Source organism: Calonectris borealis, chromosome 1, assembly GCF_964195595.1.
Source record: "Calonectris borealis chromosome 1, bCalBor7.hap1.2, whole genome shotgun sequence".
Taxonomy (NCBI): domain Eukaryota; kingdom Metazoa; phylum Chordata; class Aves; order Procellariiformes; family Procellariidae; genus Calonectris; species Calonectris borealis.
The window spans coordinates 16,994,603-17,013,398 of NC_134312.1; the positions used below are offsets into that span (position 1 = coordinate 16,994,603).

The 18,796-nt window shown below is 38.1% G+C and overlaps 1 protein-coding gene across 1 annotated transcript in view; it reads left to right on the forward strand.

Moving 5' to 3' along the window:
* KIF21A (kinesin family member 21A) overlaps nucleotides 1-18,796 on the forward strand; it is a 93,595-nt gene that overhangs the window by 57,943 nt on the left and 16,856 nt on the right. The window contains exons 16-29 of the mRNA XM_075145829.1: nucleotides 864-1,063; nucleotides 1,462-1,569; nucleotides 2,071-2,139; nucleotides 2,250-2,461; nucleotides 3,114-3,267; nucleotides 3,657-3,857; nucleotides 5,207-5,308; nucleotides 7,143-7,308; nucleotides 7,831-7,851; nucleotides 11,836-11,896; nucleotides 12,114-12,168; nucleotides 13,584-13,801; nucleotides 17,846-17,956; nucleotides 18,515-18,643. Of these exons, the coding sequence (XP_075001930.1) occupies nucleotides 864-1,063; nucleotides 1,462-1,569; nucleotides 2,071-2,139; nucleotides 2,250-2,461; nucleotides 3,114-3,267; nucleotides 3,657-3,857; nucleotides 5,207-5,308; nucleotides 7,143-7,308; nucleotides 7,831-7,851; nucleotides 11,836-11,896; nucleotides 12,114-12,168; nucleotides 13,584-13,801; nucleotides 17,846-17,956; nucleotides 18,515-18,643 (1,807 nt within the window). The remainder of the gene's footprint in view (nucleotides 1-863; nucleotides 1,064-1,461; nucleotides 1,570-2,070; nucleotides 2,140-2,249; nucleotides 2,462-3,113; nucleotides 3,268-3,656; nucleotides 3,858-5,206; nucleotides 5,309-7,142; nucleotides 7,309-7,830; nucleotides 7,852-11,835; nucleotides 11,897-12,113; nucleotides 12,169-13,583; nucleotides 13,802-17,845; nucleotides 17,957-18,514; nucleotides 18,644-18,796) is intronic.

Here is an 18,796-nt window from a genome sequence, read left to right on the forward strand (position 1 = left end):
ACTTCCTTTTTCAAATGTGATAAGAAATTGCAGAAAACAGAAATAGGTTTGTACCCATAATGCCATTGAATCATACTTCACTCATTCTAGTTTCTACCAGAATTGAGAGGGATTTTTTTAAAAAGATACTCCTACTGACAGGTCTTTGATTTGGTTGAATAAGCATTTTCAGTTTTCTAGGCGCTCTCATTTTAACACAGTCCTTGAGATAGTTCCTGAATTAGAAGTTCTTTCCTGCTCCTCCCTCCCCCCTTTCTTTTGATTTGCATAAAAATAAGAACTAGGATCAGTGGCCTTTCAGAGATGTTTTACTGACCAAACTTTTTTGAATATGTAATAGTATTGAGATGAAAAACTAACTCTGACTCAGGAAGTCCTAAGCCACAGTAGCTGAACTTTGGGAGAGTACTGGGGGAAGTGTTTTGTTTCTTTCTTTTTAAAAATATACTATATATGCTTTATGGTTATATACTTCATATGCTTTTGCTGTTCCTTTTTTCTTCCTTCGACCTTTGCTTTTGATCAGTGCCAGAAAAGGGATACTAGGCTTGATGGCTCTTTGGACTGTTGTTATGATCTTGTGCACATGTGTGTGAACAAGCATTTGTGTCTCTGTGTCTTCAGGTGCTCAGATATTTGTTGTCTAGTGCAAAGAAATCAGAAGGAAAGTGTTAATACTTGATCTCTTATCCAAGAACGCATACAAGGTGGAAAGTTCGAAGCAGTGTAGGTGACAGGAGCTAGAGACAAATTTCAAAGATATTGCAGATAATGCTAAAAGCAGAGGAAGCAGTCATCCGCTGTGGCTGGCAAAGTGAAAATATCCTGAAGAAAAGCAGATTAAGAATTCCCTTTTGCTCTAGGTTCTGTAGAGACCTATTCAGAAGAAAAGGCAAAAAAAATCAAGTCAGAATATGAAAAGAAACTCCAAGCCATGAATAAAGAACTGCAGAGACTTCAAACAGCGCAAAAGGAACATGCACGATTGCTTAAAAATCAGTCTCAATATGAAAAGCAACTGAAGAAACTGCAGCAGGAGGTGACAGAGATGAAGAAAACCAAGGTATATTTCAGTGTATTGAAGTGTTGTACAAGGAGTGCTTGCTGAAAAATGGTTGAAATCTCCTGTGCATTTATCTACCAGATAACTCTGTTCTTGCTGTCAGCTGCTTCAAAGTCTGAAAACAGAAAAGGTATGAAGACTAGGCTACTCCTGGGGGAAAAGGGTGGCTTTTAGGTTTAAGGAACAGAAATTATGGTATCAAACATCGAGAAGCTTGCATTGCTTATTAGCTGTTATTCAGCCCTGGGTCAAGAAGCCACATTAGATGGAGGAGGTAAATTCCTAAAAGCATGTAATATACTGGAAGATGGCAATTTGAAGAAGAAACTTTATATGAGTGGGGGCAGGGAACAGCACTTCAGTGTAAACAGCTTTTCTAAGTGATGACCTCTTTACAGGTTCGCTTGATGAAACAAATGAAAGAAGAGCAGGAGAAAGCTAGAATGACTGAATCAAGAAGAAATAGAGAGATTGCACAGCTTAAGAAGGAGCAACGCAAACGAGAGGTGATTTGACAGACAAAGAACTTTCATTTGGAACAAGCATCTATTATTATGATGTGCATCTGCTTGCAGGCACACACCATGTGTATATGCATTCACTGAGGCAGGCATGTACCTGTATGTTTTCACCAGTCAAAATGCACATAATTTGGTTTGGCTTCTATGATAACTCAGTTCCTAGCTTCAGGTGGTAAGTGCAACAGAAAATAGAAGGCTTATTGAATATGTATATCAGTATTATTTTATTAATGAATCTTCACAAAACTGTTGCTACCACCTTGCTTGCATGCAAGTGTTCTTTTTGGTAGAGAATTGATATAGTGAAACACTTATTTTCATTCTGCACTAGAAAGAGCAAGAAACAATTGTGACTTGACCACTTCATGTCACAACAGTTTTGCAAACTTGTATTAGTGTTTAAAGGTGGTTTTTTTTTTAAATACAATATAGTCCTTGTGTCAGATAATGGAAAAACTATCATGCGCTGTTTGTATTTTTTCACAGCATCAGCTCAAACTTCTGGAAGCTCAGAAAAGAAATCAAGAAGTTATCTTACGTCGTAAAACTGAAGAGGTATTGTGGTAAAACAGTAATGCATCTTTGAAAACAGAATGATATTGTATTGCTGTAACTTAGAACGCAGTTTTGGGGAGAGGTAATTGTGTCTTTGCACTCTGTTTCAGGTTACAGCCCTTCGTCGGCAGGTAAGGCCTCTATCTGATAAAGTAGCAGGAAAAGTAAGTCGAAAGCTGAGTCTGCCTGAGCATCCTATACAGGAAGCAAGCTCTAGCTCATCAGTCGAGCACGATGGTTCAAGAACAGCAGCACAGCAGAAGATGAGAATTCCTGTTGCCAGGGTTCAAGCATTATCCGTAACTGCAACAAACGGAACAGGGTAAGGATTAAAACTGTTTAGAACTCCCTTAGGAGAACTGAAAATTGTATGGACTTTCTAACAGATAATGTTGTGATGATACATATTGCAGTAGTTGTTATTTTTCAAATTGCTATCATGTAATGCTCATAAAATGGGCATTTTACCATTATCAAATTCAATTCGAGTTTTGTGGATTTAAGACAATGTGGAATAATACAAAATGACATTAAAGGCCAAGTCACATGAAGAAACGCCAAAATTTCAAAATCCAGTTAATCTGTTCATGCTGGTCCAATGCCTGCAGTGTTCTTAAGTACAAAGCAAAACTTGTTGGAAAACACAATTTAATGTATTAGGTTTATTAGTAATCTTCTACTGTGGCTTGAAGCAGATCCCCTTGTTAAATAGGGAACAGCTCTTAGGTGGCATTCGATTTCCATGGTGCATCATACAAGATGCCACAGTGTTTGATACCTGTTTTTCAAATGCAATATATTAGAGTGCAGTAGAGTTCAGGGCTGGGTGCAGGTAGCTGTCTGGTGCAAGGGAAGACTGCAAGGAATTCTGCAAGAAATTAGGTTGTCCGTGAAAAATATTCTGGCCTGATCATTTCCACATTCAAATGGACTACTTTAGACTTAGCTGTATGTTTCTCTTGAATTTATCACAGAAAGAAATATCAGCGAAAAGCAGTGACAAGCAGAGTTTACTCCTCAAAGGCGGCCAGGATGAAGTGGCAGTTACTTGAACGCAGAGTGACTGATATCATCATGCAGAGGATGACCATTTCCAATATGGAGGCAGATATGAACAGGTTACTTACGGTGGGTGATCTACTACGCACTGTTGCCTGTATCATCATATTAAATAAAGAGAGAGCAGTGCCTTTACATTTGCTGTAAATGAATTGCTGTGATGGTGGTATTAGGCAAAGTGACTTGGAATCCACTGCAGTCAATGAAGACACTGTTAACAACTCCAGTAAGCATTTGGACCATGGGATTGCTGTGCTTAGTAAGAAATAAAAAACACATTAATGGGATCATGTGCAAATATATTAATATATTCACCCGTATAACTTCTTCCTGTAGAAATCATGGTATGTTAATCAAAGTATAACAAGGAAAGGAAAACAAAACAAAAATGTGCTTAAATGTCCTAAGTGTTTGTTTACTAATTCCTTTTTATGTAATATTGTGTCTTTGGGGAATAGCAACGTGAAGAACTTACAAAAAGAAGAGAAAAGCTTTCAAAGAAAAGGGAGAAGCTCATCAAGGATGGGGGTGGCAGTGAAGCAGATAGAAATGTCCAAAACATAAATGAAGAGATGGAATCACTAACTGCGAATATAGACTACATTAACGACAGCATTTCTGACTGCCAAGCAAACATTATGCAAATGGAGGAAGCAAAGGTAGGTCAAATATTAATGCAAAAATGGTAAAATGGAGAAAAGAAAAAACAACGGTGTTAGCCTTGAAAATGTTCTCATTTAGAAATGAATTTTGTTTTGGCTGTATAATTATTGAACTAGGAAGTGAAAATTGGTAAAAACTTTGGTGAAGTTTGAAATGAAGAGTGTTTATACAACTGAACTTTCAGATCTGAGCTTTAGTGTCAATAGTGTAATGCAAGTTAAGATTGCAAAGCATTTAAATGTCAAAGCTGATGCTTTCTATTCTGCTGGCATTAAATTAATATAATTCTTGGGACTGAAGGCTAACAGCTTGTATCCTCTTCCTGCATCTGTTGCTTCCTCTCCCTTGTATTGTTTTTGTATACTTTAAATATATTTAAATATTTTTGTATGTGAGAATTTATGTAAATTCTTTATATTGCATTTTAGTATATTTTCAATTATGAAACAGTGGCTTTCTATAACTAAAGAGCCTTTTCAGACCAAGTTGCTTGTTTAGGGTTGGCTTTTCAAATGGTAATTTAGTAAAAGGAAATTGTCTATTACGATTGATGTAGAAATTCGAATATTACCAAAAGCAGTGAAATCCAAATGTGAAAACTCTTATAATGCACATCATGCCTTACATGTTCTAGAAGGAAGAATCCACCACATACAATCTCCTAGGTCTCTTGGCACATGGTGGCATGAAGTCTGAACCTGTAATACTTACCAAAATTTTTGTATGGCAGTGCCTGAGTTCTCCCTCTCCCACCTTGGGCTAATCTGTGCTTTAATGCATGTTACATCACCAGCAGCTTCTGCTATTTTACTCACATCAGAGTTTCTTGAATTTTGGACAGCATAGTGCAAGGTTACAGGGCTTTACCAGTAAAGAAGTTAGTGAACACAGAAGGCTTAATAATTCTTAAGGGTACCATAGTGCTTATACTGACTGAGAATAATCAGAAGAAAAATGAGGAAAAGACCAGGGGGAGAAGTTTTCAAAGGCATGAAGGCTGCAGAGAGTGAAGAAACGCACTCATTTCCGCATCCACTGTGAATAGCTTAGCTTGTAGAAAGAAGGGGTCTGGGTTGGAGGTTGGTAAGAGCTTTCTAGTAGGAAAGGAACTGAAGCACTGGAAGAGACTGGGAAGGCTACAGAGTCTGTACTGTGGGGTGTTTTGGGGGTGATTTGGAAAAGAGATCTTTCTGGCATGGTTTAGAGGTACCAAGGGGATGAACTGGGTGATATTGCAGCATCTTCACTGTTTCTGTTTTCTACGATTACTATAAGGATTTAATAAAAAACAAACAAACAAACAAGACCAAAAAACATTTGACTGTTTTTATTGTTGCACACGTAGGAAGAAGGAGAGACCTTGGATGTAACAGCAGTGATTAACGCTTGCACTTTGACAGAAGCTCGATATTTGCTTGATCACTTCCTCACGATGGGTATCAATAAGGTAATGCATTAAGTGAAATATGTATGTGCCAGGACTATGCCATGTACCAGGAGCAGAGTTGTGCTGACATAAAGACTGACTAATGTGCATTAAACAAAGCAAAGCTGGTCCACGCTACTGAGTCACGCTGGTTCTCAGTGTGAAGGCCCTTGAGATCCATTGTCCCTTTCAACCTTTTGCCTGTTTTTCAACCCTCAGGAGAGCCTACTTCACTGTGCTAATTACCTCCTGTTGTTCCTATAAGAGCACTAGCTTTTTGTAATCAAATAAATTTCTTTCTATGTTTTTCAACAAGCTCCTAAAGAATACTCAGGATCTTTTTTTTTTTAAAGACTGGCTCAGCCACTTCCTTGAAGATATGAACCTTTAAAAAAATTTTTTTCAGGTATATATTGATGCGGCGCATACTTTAGTCAGACTTCTATTTTTAAGTAGAGCAATAAGGGCTTTTTCTGAAAGGCTTGGGGAGTAATATTTTCAAAATGAGTATTTGGCAGTTTATAACCCTGTGCACGCATGTATCATATGCTCTTGCTGCTTTTTTTCTTTCTGTTTGGAGGCCATACTCAGTGTCATTGAATCAAATGAAAGATTTCAAGGCTATTGAAATGGGCTTTGGGTTAGTTCCACTGACCAATTCTCTGTTCTTTTTCTGCGTTCTTGATTCATCGCTCTGCAGATAATCAAAAAAGTTTGTGGTGTTTGTTTTTTATTCAAAAAAAAAAAAAAAAAGGAAAATTCCCACAATCACATTGGCTTCTGCAAATTTCAGTCTTGATTTTTTTCAGCCCTTGGGTGGGTTGAATGGATACCTGATTCCTTGCAGCAGAGTTAATATGAGAGAAGTGCCTCTGACTTACTCTGTTAACAATTTCTCCTTATGATAAAAAGCTTCATTATGTGAAAGCATTTCTCCTTTTTCTGGTAAGTAATTATTGTGTAGAAAAATGAAGGTACATTTTCTTGCAAAATTGGTCATGCCTGCTGTCTATTCTGTTGTTTGTTTCCATGTGCAAAATGTGTCTATTGATACGTTGTTTTAGTTCATGATAAAATCAGAATCTAATGTGTAAGTCCATAGTACTACACTTCTTTCTCAAGTGCTAGCACTCAAAGTCCTCTGTTATCCCACAAGCTTTTGAGAAGATGTGTTGTACCTTCATTTACCTGTACTGTTTCTTCTATTTGGAAAACATTCTCTGTAAATTTCCTTGGCTACATTTTCTAAAACTAAAAAATTCCCACTAATCCATGAGTCTAGGGAAGTTCCCTTAGAACAGATTCTCTCTTAAGTTAGGCCATGAGATCTTTCAGCAGAAGCTGAAAGTTCTCTGGGTGATCCTGTAGGAAAGATTACCGTTCTGGGGTTGGTGTTCTTTTTTTTTTGTGGTGGTTTTTTTTTTTTTCCCTTCTGTTGTTTGTTATAGAGTATCATAGGTAATAATTTAGAAAAAAAAGGTACTTATTTGTGAAAAATGGAGGTGTTGATTTTTCAGATGCTTGCTACTCTTAAATGCAAAGAATCTATGAATTGTACTTGGGAATCACGTCCAACTTAGCCACTAGATGCATATTTGCAAGGCAGAGTCTGAGGAACACAAGTTAAGTGAATGCTTAATGAGTCCCTTTAAAAGAAAACTAAAAAAAATTAAAAATAAAAAAAGACCTTTAGTTGATACCTGATCTTTAGGATGTGAGAGAAAGGTTACAACGTGTAAGTTGTTTGTGTTTGTAGTTTTTAAAAAGTTTTGGCAAAAGAGTTTTGTTAACTCTCTTGTAACAAAAGAGTTGTGATAAAGCATTTGTCATCTTTTTCTTTTTTTCTCTCTCCTAGGGTCTCCAAGCAGCTCAGAAAGAAGCTCAGATTAAAGTTCTTGAGGGACGCCTTAAGCAGACAGAAATTACTAGCGCTACTCAAAACCAACTGCTGTTTCATATGCTAAAAGAAAAAGCTGAGTTAAATCCTGAACTTGATGCTTTGCTGGGTCATGCTTTGCAAGGTAATTTTGTTACCTTGTATTCTGAATAATCAGCTGCATGTCATGTTTGCCTTTCATGCATGCTGTACTGGGCATTCTAGGCTGTTTCTTTTCTGAATAGATGCTGTATTTTAACATCTTATAATTAAACTCTATTTCACAATTGATGTGCATGTATGTCATTGTTAAGTATATCCCCTTGGCAGTGAAATATGGGAAATAAAGACCTTTTTTTATTATTGAGACTTTTTAAACTCAAATAATCTGCTTGTTATTTTTACAAAAGACGAAGCATTTACAATTTGATACGATTTTAACTTCTGAATGTGAAATTCTAAATACGCTGTCCTGTTCAATCATCATATGTTAGTGATTTTGAAAGTGGCATCCTATGTCTGTTACGGCATCTATTCTACTTCTCATGAGATGACATTAAGAAAAATTTAGAATACATTTGGGTACTTTTGTTTTATTTCTTTTTATAAATGGATATGTTTTGATTGGAGTGTTGCTTTTGTTTCCTTGTTGCTGTTATTTACACAGACCTAGATAGCATACCATTAGGTAAGTATGTTTAGCTTTCTGTGTACTGTACAGCTGCATGAGTTACTAATTCATTCATGTTCACTAACTGGTGCATCTTAGAATCTGTGAGTTTGTGAAGTTTGCATGAACTATTCTGTAAATGTACTCATTATCATGAGCTTACAGAGCATTTCTTCCTTTCTGAAACCACCCATAGCCCTCATGTTAGTTAGATTTGTCAGATAAGAAGTGAACACAGCAAGCAGAGCTGTATTTCAAATTTGTGACTTGCTGCTTATGAACTTATAGTATGTTCAGACTACATAAAGCTATTTGGTGATACACTATTGCTGTAGTTGTGACAAATTCCGCTTATCTTTTTGGGTCTGAAAAAAAGTAATTCTTAACATGCAGGTCATTTTTAACCTTTTGCAGATAGCTTATTTTGTAATGTAAATATTTTACAGAATGCAGATTATATCTCACTTTTTCAATTGGGTTTAGTCACTGACTTCACTGATTTTGAGGAGATGAGTCTTTTGTTGTTGTTGCTTTTAAATGATTCCCAAATAAATTATGCTTTTCTCCCCTCCCTTGCTCCTAGCCACAAAACTTGAAAAAAATATTCCTGATGTCAGTAACAATTCCTTTTGTATTGTCTTGTATTACTTCTCATCCCATTATGCTGTCCTGTGCTAGTTTACATAGGCATCTGAAACATTTCAAAAGCACAAGACTGCCTGAAATTGTACAGATCATCATCTGGTGTAAACTGGTGAGAACTTTGCCAGCTTCCTCACAGGTGACACCTGAAGATCTGTTTCAGGGCATCTTGCTGCATACAGCCAGTATTTATTCAGGAACCTCAGTGGTTATTAATATCATAGTGTATCTAAAATGGACCCTTAGTATGTGTGCATGTGTGTGTGTGTTCACCCCTGTTGGAGTGAGAGCAATGCTTCTCCAGTCAGGAAGTTAGTATTGCATTTTCTTTAACTCTGGACAGGCTTTTACTTATTAACAGCATCTGGAGCAGTGAAAAGACACTTGTTAAATGCATTGGAACAGAAGCTCTATCGTGAAAATTTTTGCAGTGTGTATCTCATTAAAGAAGCTTTTTAACACTTTGCAAGCATGAACTGAAGCTTTTAAAACACCTAAGCCACTCAGGACGATGCTAACACTTTATAGGAAGGAAACTTCGCTGTGGGTGTATCTTGGCTGAATATGCTGTACTAACCTCAGTCCACACTGAAATCCAAACTGTTGATAGTCTGTGCTTTGTAGATCACTGGTGGCTAAACCTTTTGAGCTGCAGGAGTTCAGACGCTGTTGTAGTGAGGCTTTGAGGCTGGAACTGTCAGCTGGTCAGCAGGGACCCTGTTGGTGCAGGCGCTCCCTGGTAACCTGACACGATTCCTAGAGGTGGAAGTGTTGGGTGGCAGCAGATCCTGAGACCAATTTGGCCCGGCTGCCTGACAGCTCAGTGGCAGTACCCAGCCAGCCCTGTCCCAAGCAGAGGGGTTGCACTTCCAGGGTGCTTGTGAACAGTTCCCTTGATGCCTGCTTTCAGCGCTGATCTCTTCAAAAGTTCTTAGTCATATGAATACACTTGGATTGAAGAAGTTTGGGCATTCTCCAGTGTAGTTGTGCACCTACATTCAAGCGTAGACTTAAGAAAAGGGTTCAGTCTGCAGAAAAGTACATCACAGGCTCAGGTTTTGACCCTCAGAATGGGTTTTGAATGCACACCTGCTTTGTGTGTGGATGAACCAGCTGCCATTTGCTATCCCATCTGCTCTTGTGAAGAGTTAACATGACCACAAAGTTGAGTCCTGAAGTGTTGCTGGAGTGACTCCTTCCTGAAGAATCGTAGGAGCGGCTTTTCCTTCCCACCTGTGACATCTGGACGTTCATGGATGTGACTCACAGCCATGTATGTGCAGATCTTGAGAGGACTGGTCAAACGTCATTTCCTCTGGATGAACCGTGCTGGTGTGCTGCATCGTACTGGTACTCTACATTTGCCTCTGCATGAGGATGAAGACAAGTCATCAGAAAAGCTCTCCATTGTTTTATAATCATTGGTTTATTAGCAGTCATCCCAGCTTCTCCTCACAAGCAGTACTGCCTTCATTAACTTTATTGCTCCTTTCATCTCTTCTCGCTCAGGACTTCTTGCAGAATCTTGCTCTTCTGACTCTTCTCATTTCTTTTTGTTGATTCTGTGTGCTGGTTTCTACCTGGGGACTTCCTGCAGTCTTCCTGTGCTGAATTGCAGATAAACTGAAGAAAAATATCAATACATGTCAGGTCACATGAGTGTGAGCCTACAACTAAAATCCCATCTTTTGTGGCCATCCCACACTTTCTACTTTGTAACCTGTAAAAGCTGATTGCAAGTCCTGTATGAAAAGGGGGTGAAGTAACATCACCCTAATACGAATCTTGTATTTTAAAAAAATGCATTTATTTTATTGATGCTGCTTTTGTGCCTTGCTAGAAGGAGCAATACTCTAGAGCCCCTCTTCTGCAGAAGACATAGAATAATAACGTGTATAGAAAAGGTGGGCTCAAATCCAGGATGGAACAAAAAAGAAAGTTCAGAGTGCTATTCCTGTGACTGCTTTCTTTATACTATTGTTGTATTTCTGATAATTAAGGTTACATTGTTAAAACTAATACAGCAGTGGAGTACCTCTGAAGTGCATTGTTGGTGTTGGTGCTAGATCGATGTATAGTTTTGACTTTTTCAGGAAACATTTTTAGATGTAGCATACACAAGAAGGCAGCATTTTCCTTTTCTTTTCTTCATTCCTTCTCAGAATTCAACTGGAAACCGTGTGTCTTTCCTCCCTTTCTCCAAAGCATGAGCTTGCACTTAAAACATATACATGGACAAACCTATTTTCATACGGGTACCAAATATATTGGTTCTATGCATTACAAATGGTATCTGCTTTATGGCAGAAATTAAGTAAATAAACTTAAAGCATCTCTAATAATAAAGAAGAGATGTAATGGAATGTCATTAGAAGTTATTTAATCCTTCATGAGTATGTTCATGAGTATGTTCAAAAATAAGGGACTTTGCTTGCAGGAATGTATTACCTATGTCCTTAAACTATGCTTAAAATGTTATTATTAGAGTAATATGCAAGTTAGGGGATTTGGTTTCCCAGCAGTTTGGAATTGATTGTACATATGCCCTGGGCTGGTTGTCTCAGCTTAATGTTTTGCACCGTTTGCATGCAGACATGTTAATCTGATGTTTGACAGTGGTGTTGTGACATGCATGCGGGTTTTGTCTTTTGTGGACAGGTTTGTGTGCCCATTTTACTTCAGGAGCATTTCTACTGAACAGCTTCATTTTACAATTGACTTCAATAAAATCTCTTTTTAGGAAGCAGTTCTATAGTATTAAATGGTGGCATCATCCCGTTTTGAAACCTAAATGCTTATATACTAATAAAGTTCTTGCTTCTTGTCAGCCTGAATGGTGCCATTCTCTATAAGCTGAGGTTGAGCCTCAGCTTGCTAGCTCGTTACAAATACAATTTTTTTTTTCATTATAGCCAGGCTGATTCTGTCTTAGAGCAAGAAGATTACAAAAAAAGAGGAGGAAGAGACATCCTTACTGTCCATTGATTTAAATCCTGTCTCTTCCATGTCTTGCAGTTAATTTCCTTCGCTTTATCTTCTTTCTTCCAGATTTCCTTCTAGAATTTATTTCTGGTTTTCTGTCATCCCTGTTACTCTGCTACAATAGATAGAGGACCACATTTGGCACAATATGCCTAGGTGTATGATTTATTTAGATTGTATGAAAAAACTTAGTTTAGGTGCCAGGAAAATTCAATGGGGGACTGGCTAGCAAATAGTCAAGATATTTTGAAAATCCCTCCCTTTTGTAGGCTGTTCATCTACATTCAACATTGTCTGAGCTGTTTTGTATAGCACTTAAAACCTGCACGTCCTGTTGTAGATGGACAGACTAACATTACTCTTTTGGAAATTTTCTAGAAAATTTGGAAGATAGTACTGATGAGGATGCTTCATTGCATAGTCCTGGGACAGAAGGAAGGTGAGCAATCTCTGTTAACAGGTAACTGGATCTGGTTCCAGAAAACTTACTGTCATTTCCTCTTTTTGTAACACATCATGTATCCATTAGAAGATACCTTTGACTGTTTCGTTACACTTTGCCCACCATTTCAGTAGAAAGAAGAATCAAATCAAGATATGCATTCTGCAAAAATATGACTATTTTCTTTCTAACTGTGATGCAATTTTTCTTCTAGTTCATTATCTTCAGATCTTTTAAAGCTTTGTGGTGAAGTCAAACCCAAGAACAAGGTAGGCTGTGCAATGACGATGATAATTCATCTACATGTCTTTTAAATGATTCTATGATTCTATAATAATTCATACTTTAATGGCACCTTCTGGAGAATGCTTTTTCTTTGCTCCAGAGACATTAATGAACGAAGACACGCAAAAGGTGAACTGATGTACTGTTAATGTGATTTGTATGTAATATGCTTTTTTGTGATGCTCCTTTCTGGGAAGCAATGATAAAAATATACTTTTTCAATATTTTGTGGTTGAATTTTTACAGTTTCAGAAAGAGATACATTCTTCCAGTTACTAGCACTCCAAACTGGCGTAGATTTGCAATTTAGTATTAGTCAGGCTACAGTTTAATGTTAATGCCAGTGGGAACTGTGAACATGCTTATTGTTTGCAATTTACTTCTGTGGTCATAGAAATGTAAAGCAAGTTTATAAAATAAATAGAAGTTTGACCTCCAGGCTCTTAATTACAGTTGGAATTGGAGGAATATATCTAGGCTGGCTGCAGTTTTAATATTAATGGCAGTGAGAACTGGTAACATGTGCACTGATTGAGATTTTGCTTCTGTGCTCACAGGAGCATAAACCAAGTTTGCAAAGTAAATAGAAGCTTAGCCTCCACTCTTCTAACTGCAGTTGGCTTTGGAAGAACGTATCTAGGTTGGCTGTTGCATTACTGGTAGTGTTCATTGGTGTGCAGCTCTTTGGGCAGGTAAACTGAGTGAGTTTGGTCTGGAAATGTTGGCATAAAATAAACATGTCATTTTTGTAATGGCTCTGTTCAGACTGGACCTTTGTCTTCCCCAGTGGCCTTTCTTTCCCTGAGGAATAGATCTTGCTTTCACAGCATCATCACACCTAACACGTGTGATCAGTTTTTTTAAGAATGACTGTGTTGCACAAAGCTTTGTGTGGTTTTCTGTTGTTTTCAAATTGTTGAAATGCCGAGCGAATCTTAATTCATGTTGGCTTAAACTACTTTTGAAGTGACATAAACTATGTAAGAAGCAGAATTTGTGTATCAGAAGCAGCATTGGTGTAAGAAGTCATGCCAATATAATTGTAGCTATTTAAATTTACACTTTGCTTTATTCCTCTCTGCTTTATAACATTTCATTTGGATAAACTTTAGGAAAGTAATATTGTACTCCTGTAGTATTGACGGGCACTTGTAGTTGGTTGAAAGGTTATCCTTGGAAACTAGTTGTCAAATCAATGTTTCATACTGTTGACTTTGACTTGCCTCCTCCGAAATCATTGCCAAAGAGTAGAGGTGAGCTCCTTGATTTAGTTTCCAAAGGTAGTTGCCAAGTGATCGAGGCAGGTGCTAATTACCAGCTAATGATAAGCTTAAATGTAGCACTCTTGACACATACCATGAAATGTTTAAGTTGCAACTTGTTTTTTGTTTGTCTCCAGGCCCGCCGGAGGACCACTACGCAGATGGAATTGCTATATGCAGACAGCAGCGATTTAGTCTCTGACATTAGCGCTGCAGACTCTACTTTGGCTGGCCCTCTTGCAACAGTTGCAGAAACCCAAGAAAGTGGGATGGCTGCTGACACAAATGATACTTCTGCTAGGGACAGAGAGTGTATTCCCCCACCATCTGGCTTACCTTCTAAGATAGGCAGCATGTAAGTTTGGCCACGCTGTACTAATTATCCTTCGCTTTTAAAAAAATGCATGCTGCCAATTTCTTTTAATCTGTTGTTTTAACTTTACAAAGGAGGTTGATATACTTGAAGCTTACTAAATAATACTGACAAAGCTCCTCCTTCTTTTCTACTATCACCACTCTAGAAAATATAAATGCATTGTTTTAAGTAATATGTTTCTTATTGAAGATACAAGTTCTGTTAAGTTGCTTTGTTACAGTAAAATTATTGTAGCCCTGTTTCTAAGTAGTTGGAAAAATCCATGTAGTACCTTGGATACTTGGCTATATTAGTGCTATAGGAAATGCACATTCTAGGGAGCTAGTGAGAATCTGCTTAAAACAGCAGAGAGATTAAAAATAAAAAAACACCCCAAAACTTAACCCAAAAACTTTATATAATGTAGTAATAGTATCTGTATATGGTCCAAACTATTAGGTAAAATCTTTCTGTGAGTCATCTTGTGTGGACCATGCTTAAAATGAAGAAGTCTGTACAATAATAGAGCATGCAAGTGTAAAGTTGAAAGAAACATGTTGGATATTATGAATCCTCAAAAATCCTTTCTATTTGTAGGTTGCACTTACCTGCAGAACAGATTTACTAATTGAAAGTATTACTTGATGCCAATAGAACTAAAAATATTATTTTTGTCTTTTTACTTTGGGGCCAGCAGGTCTCTCTCACATGCACTCTCTTTTTTTCACTTGCTCTGGCTGTTCTTTCTATACCAATACCACTGTTGGTTATTAGCCATTCACTGCTAGAGACCCTTTTCTTGGCTTTTTAGGTACTAGCTCCTATATTGCACAAACTCATGCTGAACTGAATGCGCTTGCCGCATTCAGTGATATGGAAAAAATGTGTCCCATAGCTATATTTATGTTACAGATTCTGGAATTAGGCATCTTTCACTATCCATCTGTCCTATTTGCATAATATTTTTACAGCAGTATCCATCTAATGTACATTTGCAATTTGTATTATTTTTACTATGTATTTCTAGCATCTGCTTGAGGTGGCAATCATGAACAGTAAAACACTGCTGACAGCAATTATTAACCCATGCTGATGGCTTCAGTGCATTTTACAAGTAGAATCTGCTTGGAATAATGCTCTTGGGGGTGAGGATAGGTGGAGAAACCCACTTGTTTCAGCAATTAGTGTGAGATCACTAGAGACTTTTGAAGCTTCAAGATTTAAAACATCAAGTGTTATGACCTGGCATCCAAGACTCAGGTAATACCAACTTTTGCCTCATTCCATCTTCTAGAATGTATCCATTTGTGAAAGTGAGCCAGCAACGAGGCAAAACAGGATTTTCCAAAAACTGCGTTCTGTGAGCATTAGTGTGTTACATACTGTCAGTAAATCAATTCAGTCAGCAGTAGGCCTTACATACATTTTGGTTTGTTATTCATCATGTTTTAGCAGATAAGTGATCAAAAATTCCCACAATTAGTCTGCAGTGACTTCCACACTGTAATTGAGATGCTTTTTCAAAACTAGAACTCAATATACTTTATACAGGTTTGCTATGTTGGCTGGTCACTGGTCGTTGTTGAAGAAAGGTTCTCTTTGTGAGCCATCTGCCCTTCTTATATGGGCCTGTATCCCTTGTAATAAAATACATTCTTCTGGAACAGATTGTGGTCTTATCTGCAATAAGCATTACCTCCCTTGTGCCACTTACTTAAGTGGCATTCGGGGATGTAGAAGCAGTAACAGTGACCCAAAATACGCATCTTGAAGCAACAGAAATTAACTGTATGCTTAGGTGCAAATCTAGGTGTCTGCATATGTACAGACTGCTCCACGCTGGAAACCCCTCAGTTTTCTCAGATCGGTGGTGATTCAGAGAGGCACCTAAATGCACATGGGCGACAGTTAGTTTAGTTGGAATTCTGTTTACAAAGATGGCTAGTGCCGTTGTCCTTTGATATGCTCAACTCATCTACAGCGGCCTCTTCAGAGTCGAGTGGTCTCCTGTAGGTCTTGTGCCAGCTCTGTTCAAATGTCTGATATCCTGGGAAATCTAAAAGGGCACTGGAAACCTGTAATTAGGCGTGTATCTTGCTCCTTTTCGTTCAGGTCATTGACATCATGCACCGGTTTTTTACATCTATGCTTAGGAAGTTCATTCCAGCAAGACTGCTGCGTTTTTGTAATACCTGCATTTCCAGGCTTTCAAAAATAATTCATAATATGCTCATGCTCTTTACACCTTCTTCTGAGGATGTGCCACAGTGGAGTCAAAGATGGAAGACTCAAGGAGCAGGTAGAGAGTGAGCAAGAGGGAGCTGGCTTCATGTCTAAGTATGCAGGATGCAGTGTGAGGCAGAGAAGCTTCGGTTCCAGTTTCAGGTGTGGTTTATTTAATCTAGTAGCTGCACAGTAGACACATCGGCAACCATGGCAGTGGAGATTATAACCCAAGTTTGTCATCCTTGCTGGAAGATCTAGCTATCAGCCTGATCATATGATTTGCCTTGTGACACCAGGACTTTCGCATTCCTAAATGCATCCTGGTCCAGCATAAAGAGAGGGAGGGTGTCCGTCCTGTCCCACCTCTTTTTATGTCCTTTGCAGAGTATGCCTAGAGGTAAGGGAGCCCTGCGGAGAAATGGGTCCTCTGGCCTGAAGGAGGGAGTTGAACCCACCTTCTCCCCTTGTTTTCTAGGCTTTTGTGCAAAAGCAGACAGGTTATCACTTGTCCTCCTTTTCTTGTCTCTTGAAGACCCTCGGGGAGCCCTAGGGTCTGCACGCAACTCTTGGCACTAGGTCCTACAGGTAGGACCTTCACCTTCCAATTAGGGCTTGTGTTCAGTGTGCGTGTGATCACTTGAGACAGTCAGTCTCAGCTACTTGCGTCAAGTAGCTGTTCTTGGTTGTGCTGTCCTTGTTAAATCATGTTATTCCGCATGCCAGTCCCCAGGTGGATTTTATATAGCGCAGACTTCATCTCAGGGGAAACTGGTACAGCTTTTCTCATGCAGAGAAGTTGCAGCTATGTAGATCCAGAGTCTGTAGAGCTCTGAAACCAGATGCTAGTAACAGTTTCAGGCAGGTGGCCTGCCAGCTGAACTTTGTCTGCTTAATAAAGTTGTGTGGCACAAAAGCACTTTCAGAATCTGCTTTCTCTCTTTTAATGGGTGTTTCTGGTCCTTATATTCACAGAAACAACTTCTAAACACACACACACAAAAGGATAAACCAAAGCAAATGTTGCTTTTCTGATTGCCCAGCTAGTGAGAAACAGGAGTTCAGAAGAGCGGTGACCATCCAAACTCCCTTCTTCTTTTATCTGACCGCGGTGAAATGATGACATTTGGTTGTCAGCATTAATATTGCACTCTTGATCTTTTTGCTATTTTTAATGGAGAGTAAAAGGTTGGGAGAAAGACCACAGTGACTGTGAACCAGAATTATTTCAGAGCAAGAACTAGAGAGACAAAGGAGGGATGGAAAGCAAGGAAGAAGGGAAGGGGGGACAAAGAGAAGCAATGTTATAATAGTCAGGGTGTCGATGGGAAATACTTTTTCTCACTTCCTAATTTTGAATTTGATATTGAAACATGAATACATTAATGCAAAGTTTAATTCATTTTTAAGAGTCATCGTGATTTCCCTGTTCTTCATGTCTGTAAGTGGTCTATTGTAGATAAAAGTTGCAGAATCTGAAATTTTAGATCTTAGACCTTCCATCTCTCCATGGTCATAATTTGAGATGCATACTCCACTGTATTTCTTTTGGTCAGTCTCTTTTATTATTTAATTAGTAGATCTCCTTTGCATATTCAGTGCCTGGCTCTTCATATGTTGATGAACTGTGAAAGTTAATAAATTTGGTGTATTTTTATATTAAAATGTGAGAACAAATTCAGAGTCCGTAGATTCAAGAGAGACAATAATAGATTAAGCACATTCTGAAATTTGAAATCTGCATGGGAGAATGACAGCTAATGTAAGAAAAGCAAGTTTGTAAAGGGCCTTAAAGTAAGATAATGATTCCTCTCGCTTTAGTTCTAGACAACCGTCTCTGTCAGAGAAGAAGATACCTGAGCCTTCACCTTTAGCGAAGAGAAAAGCCTATGAGAAGACAATGGAAAAGACAAAAGCAAAAGAACAAAAACTGTAAGATTCTTTTAAATTTATTTTCTCTGACATAATTTAAACCTCAAGTATATTTTCTTCAAAAATAAATCTGTATTTTTCTATTTCTTTAAATCTAGGATGGTTTTTATTGTTGGCAATGAAATTATTCACTGCTCAACTTGTGTGTGGGGTTTTTTTTGCCAGAGTATTTTTCTGTACAAAATAACTCAGGAACTGAGCCCTGAGAAAATGTCCTCTGGAGCATTTGCAAATGGCTTTTTTTTTTTTTTTTTTTAATTGAAGTCATCAATTGCTCTAAGAAACTGCAGTTTTATAAGAATTTCTTCATTTTACATATGTGTGTTTTCTGCCTGGAGCTTTCACTGTTAGCACGTAAACTTTGAACATTGTGCCACTTCGCACTCTGCAGCAGGTTCTAGTCCTACATTTATTGCCTTCTCTGGGAAATATCTGTAGCTTGCATTATAATTTTATTTATTTGCTTAAGAAAAGAGCATCTAACATTTGAGGCATGTTGCATTTAACTTCTCTAACCATTCATAACCTGTTAAAGAAGATGTTCTTTTTTTCTTGTAGCTCAGATTCTGGAGCCCCAGAGGCTAGTCTGTCACCTCCTACTTCCCCACCAAGCCGGCCCCGTAATGAAATGAATGTTTTTAGTCGTCTTACTGTTTCTCAGGGAAACACATCAGTTCAGCAGGATAAGTAAGTCACAGAGGGAAGCCTCAGCCCCCAACCAGGGAATTGCAAAGTGTGCTCAAGTTATCAGTGTAGTATCTATTAGATATTTTGCCCTTCTCCTGCAAGACAGGAGGAGACGTTTCTTGTGGTTTTGTGTAGTTTTCAAAGAAAATATTT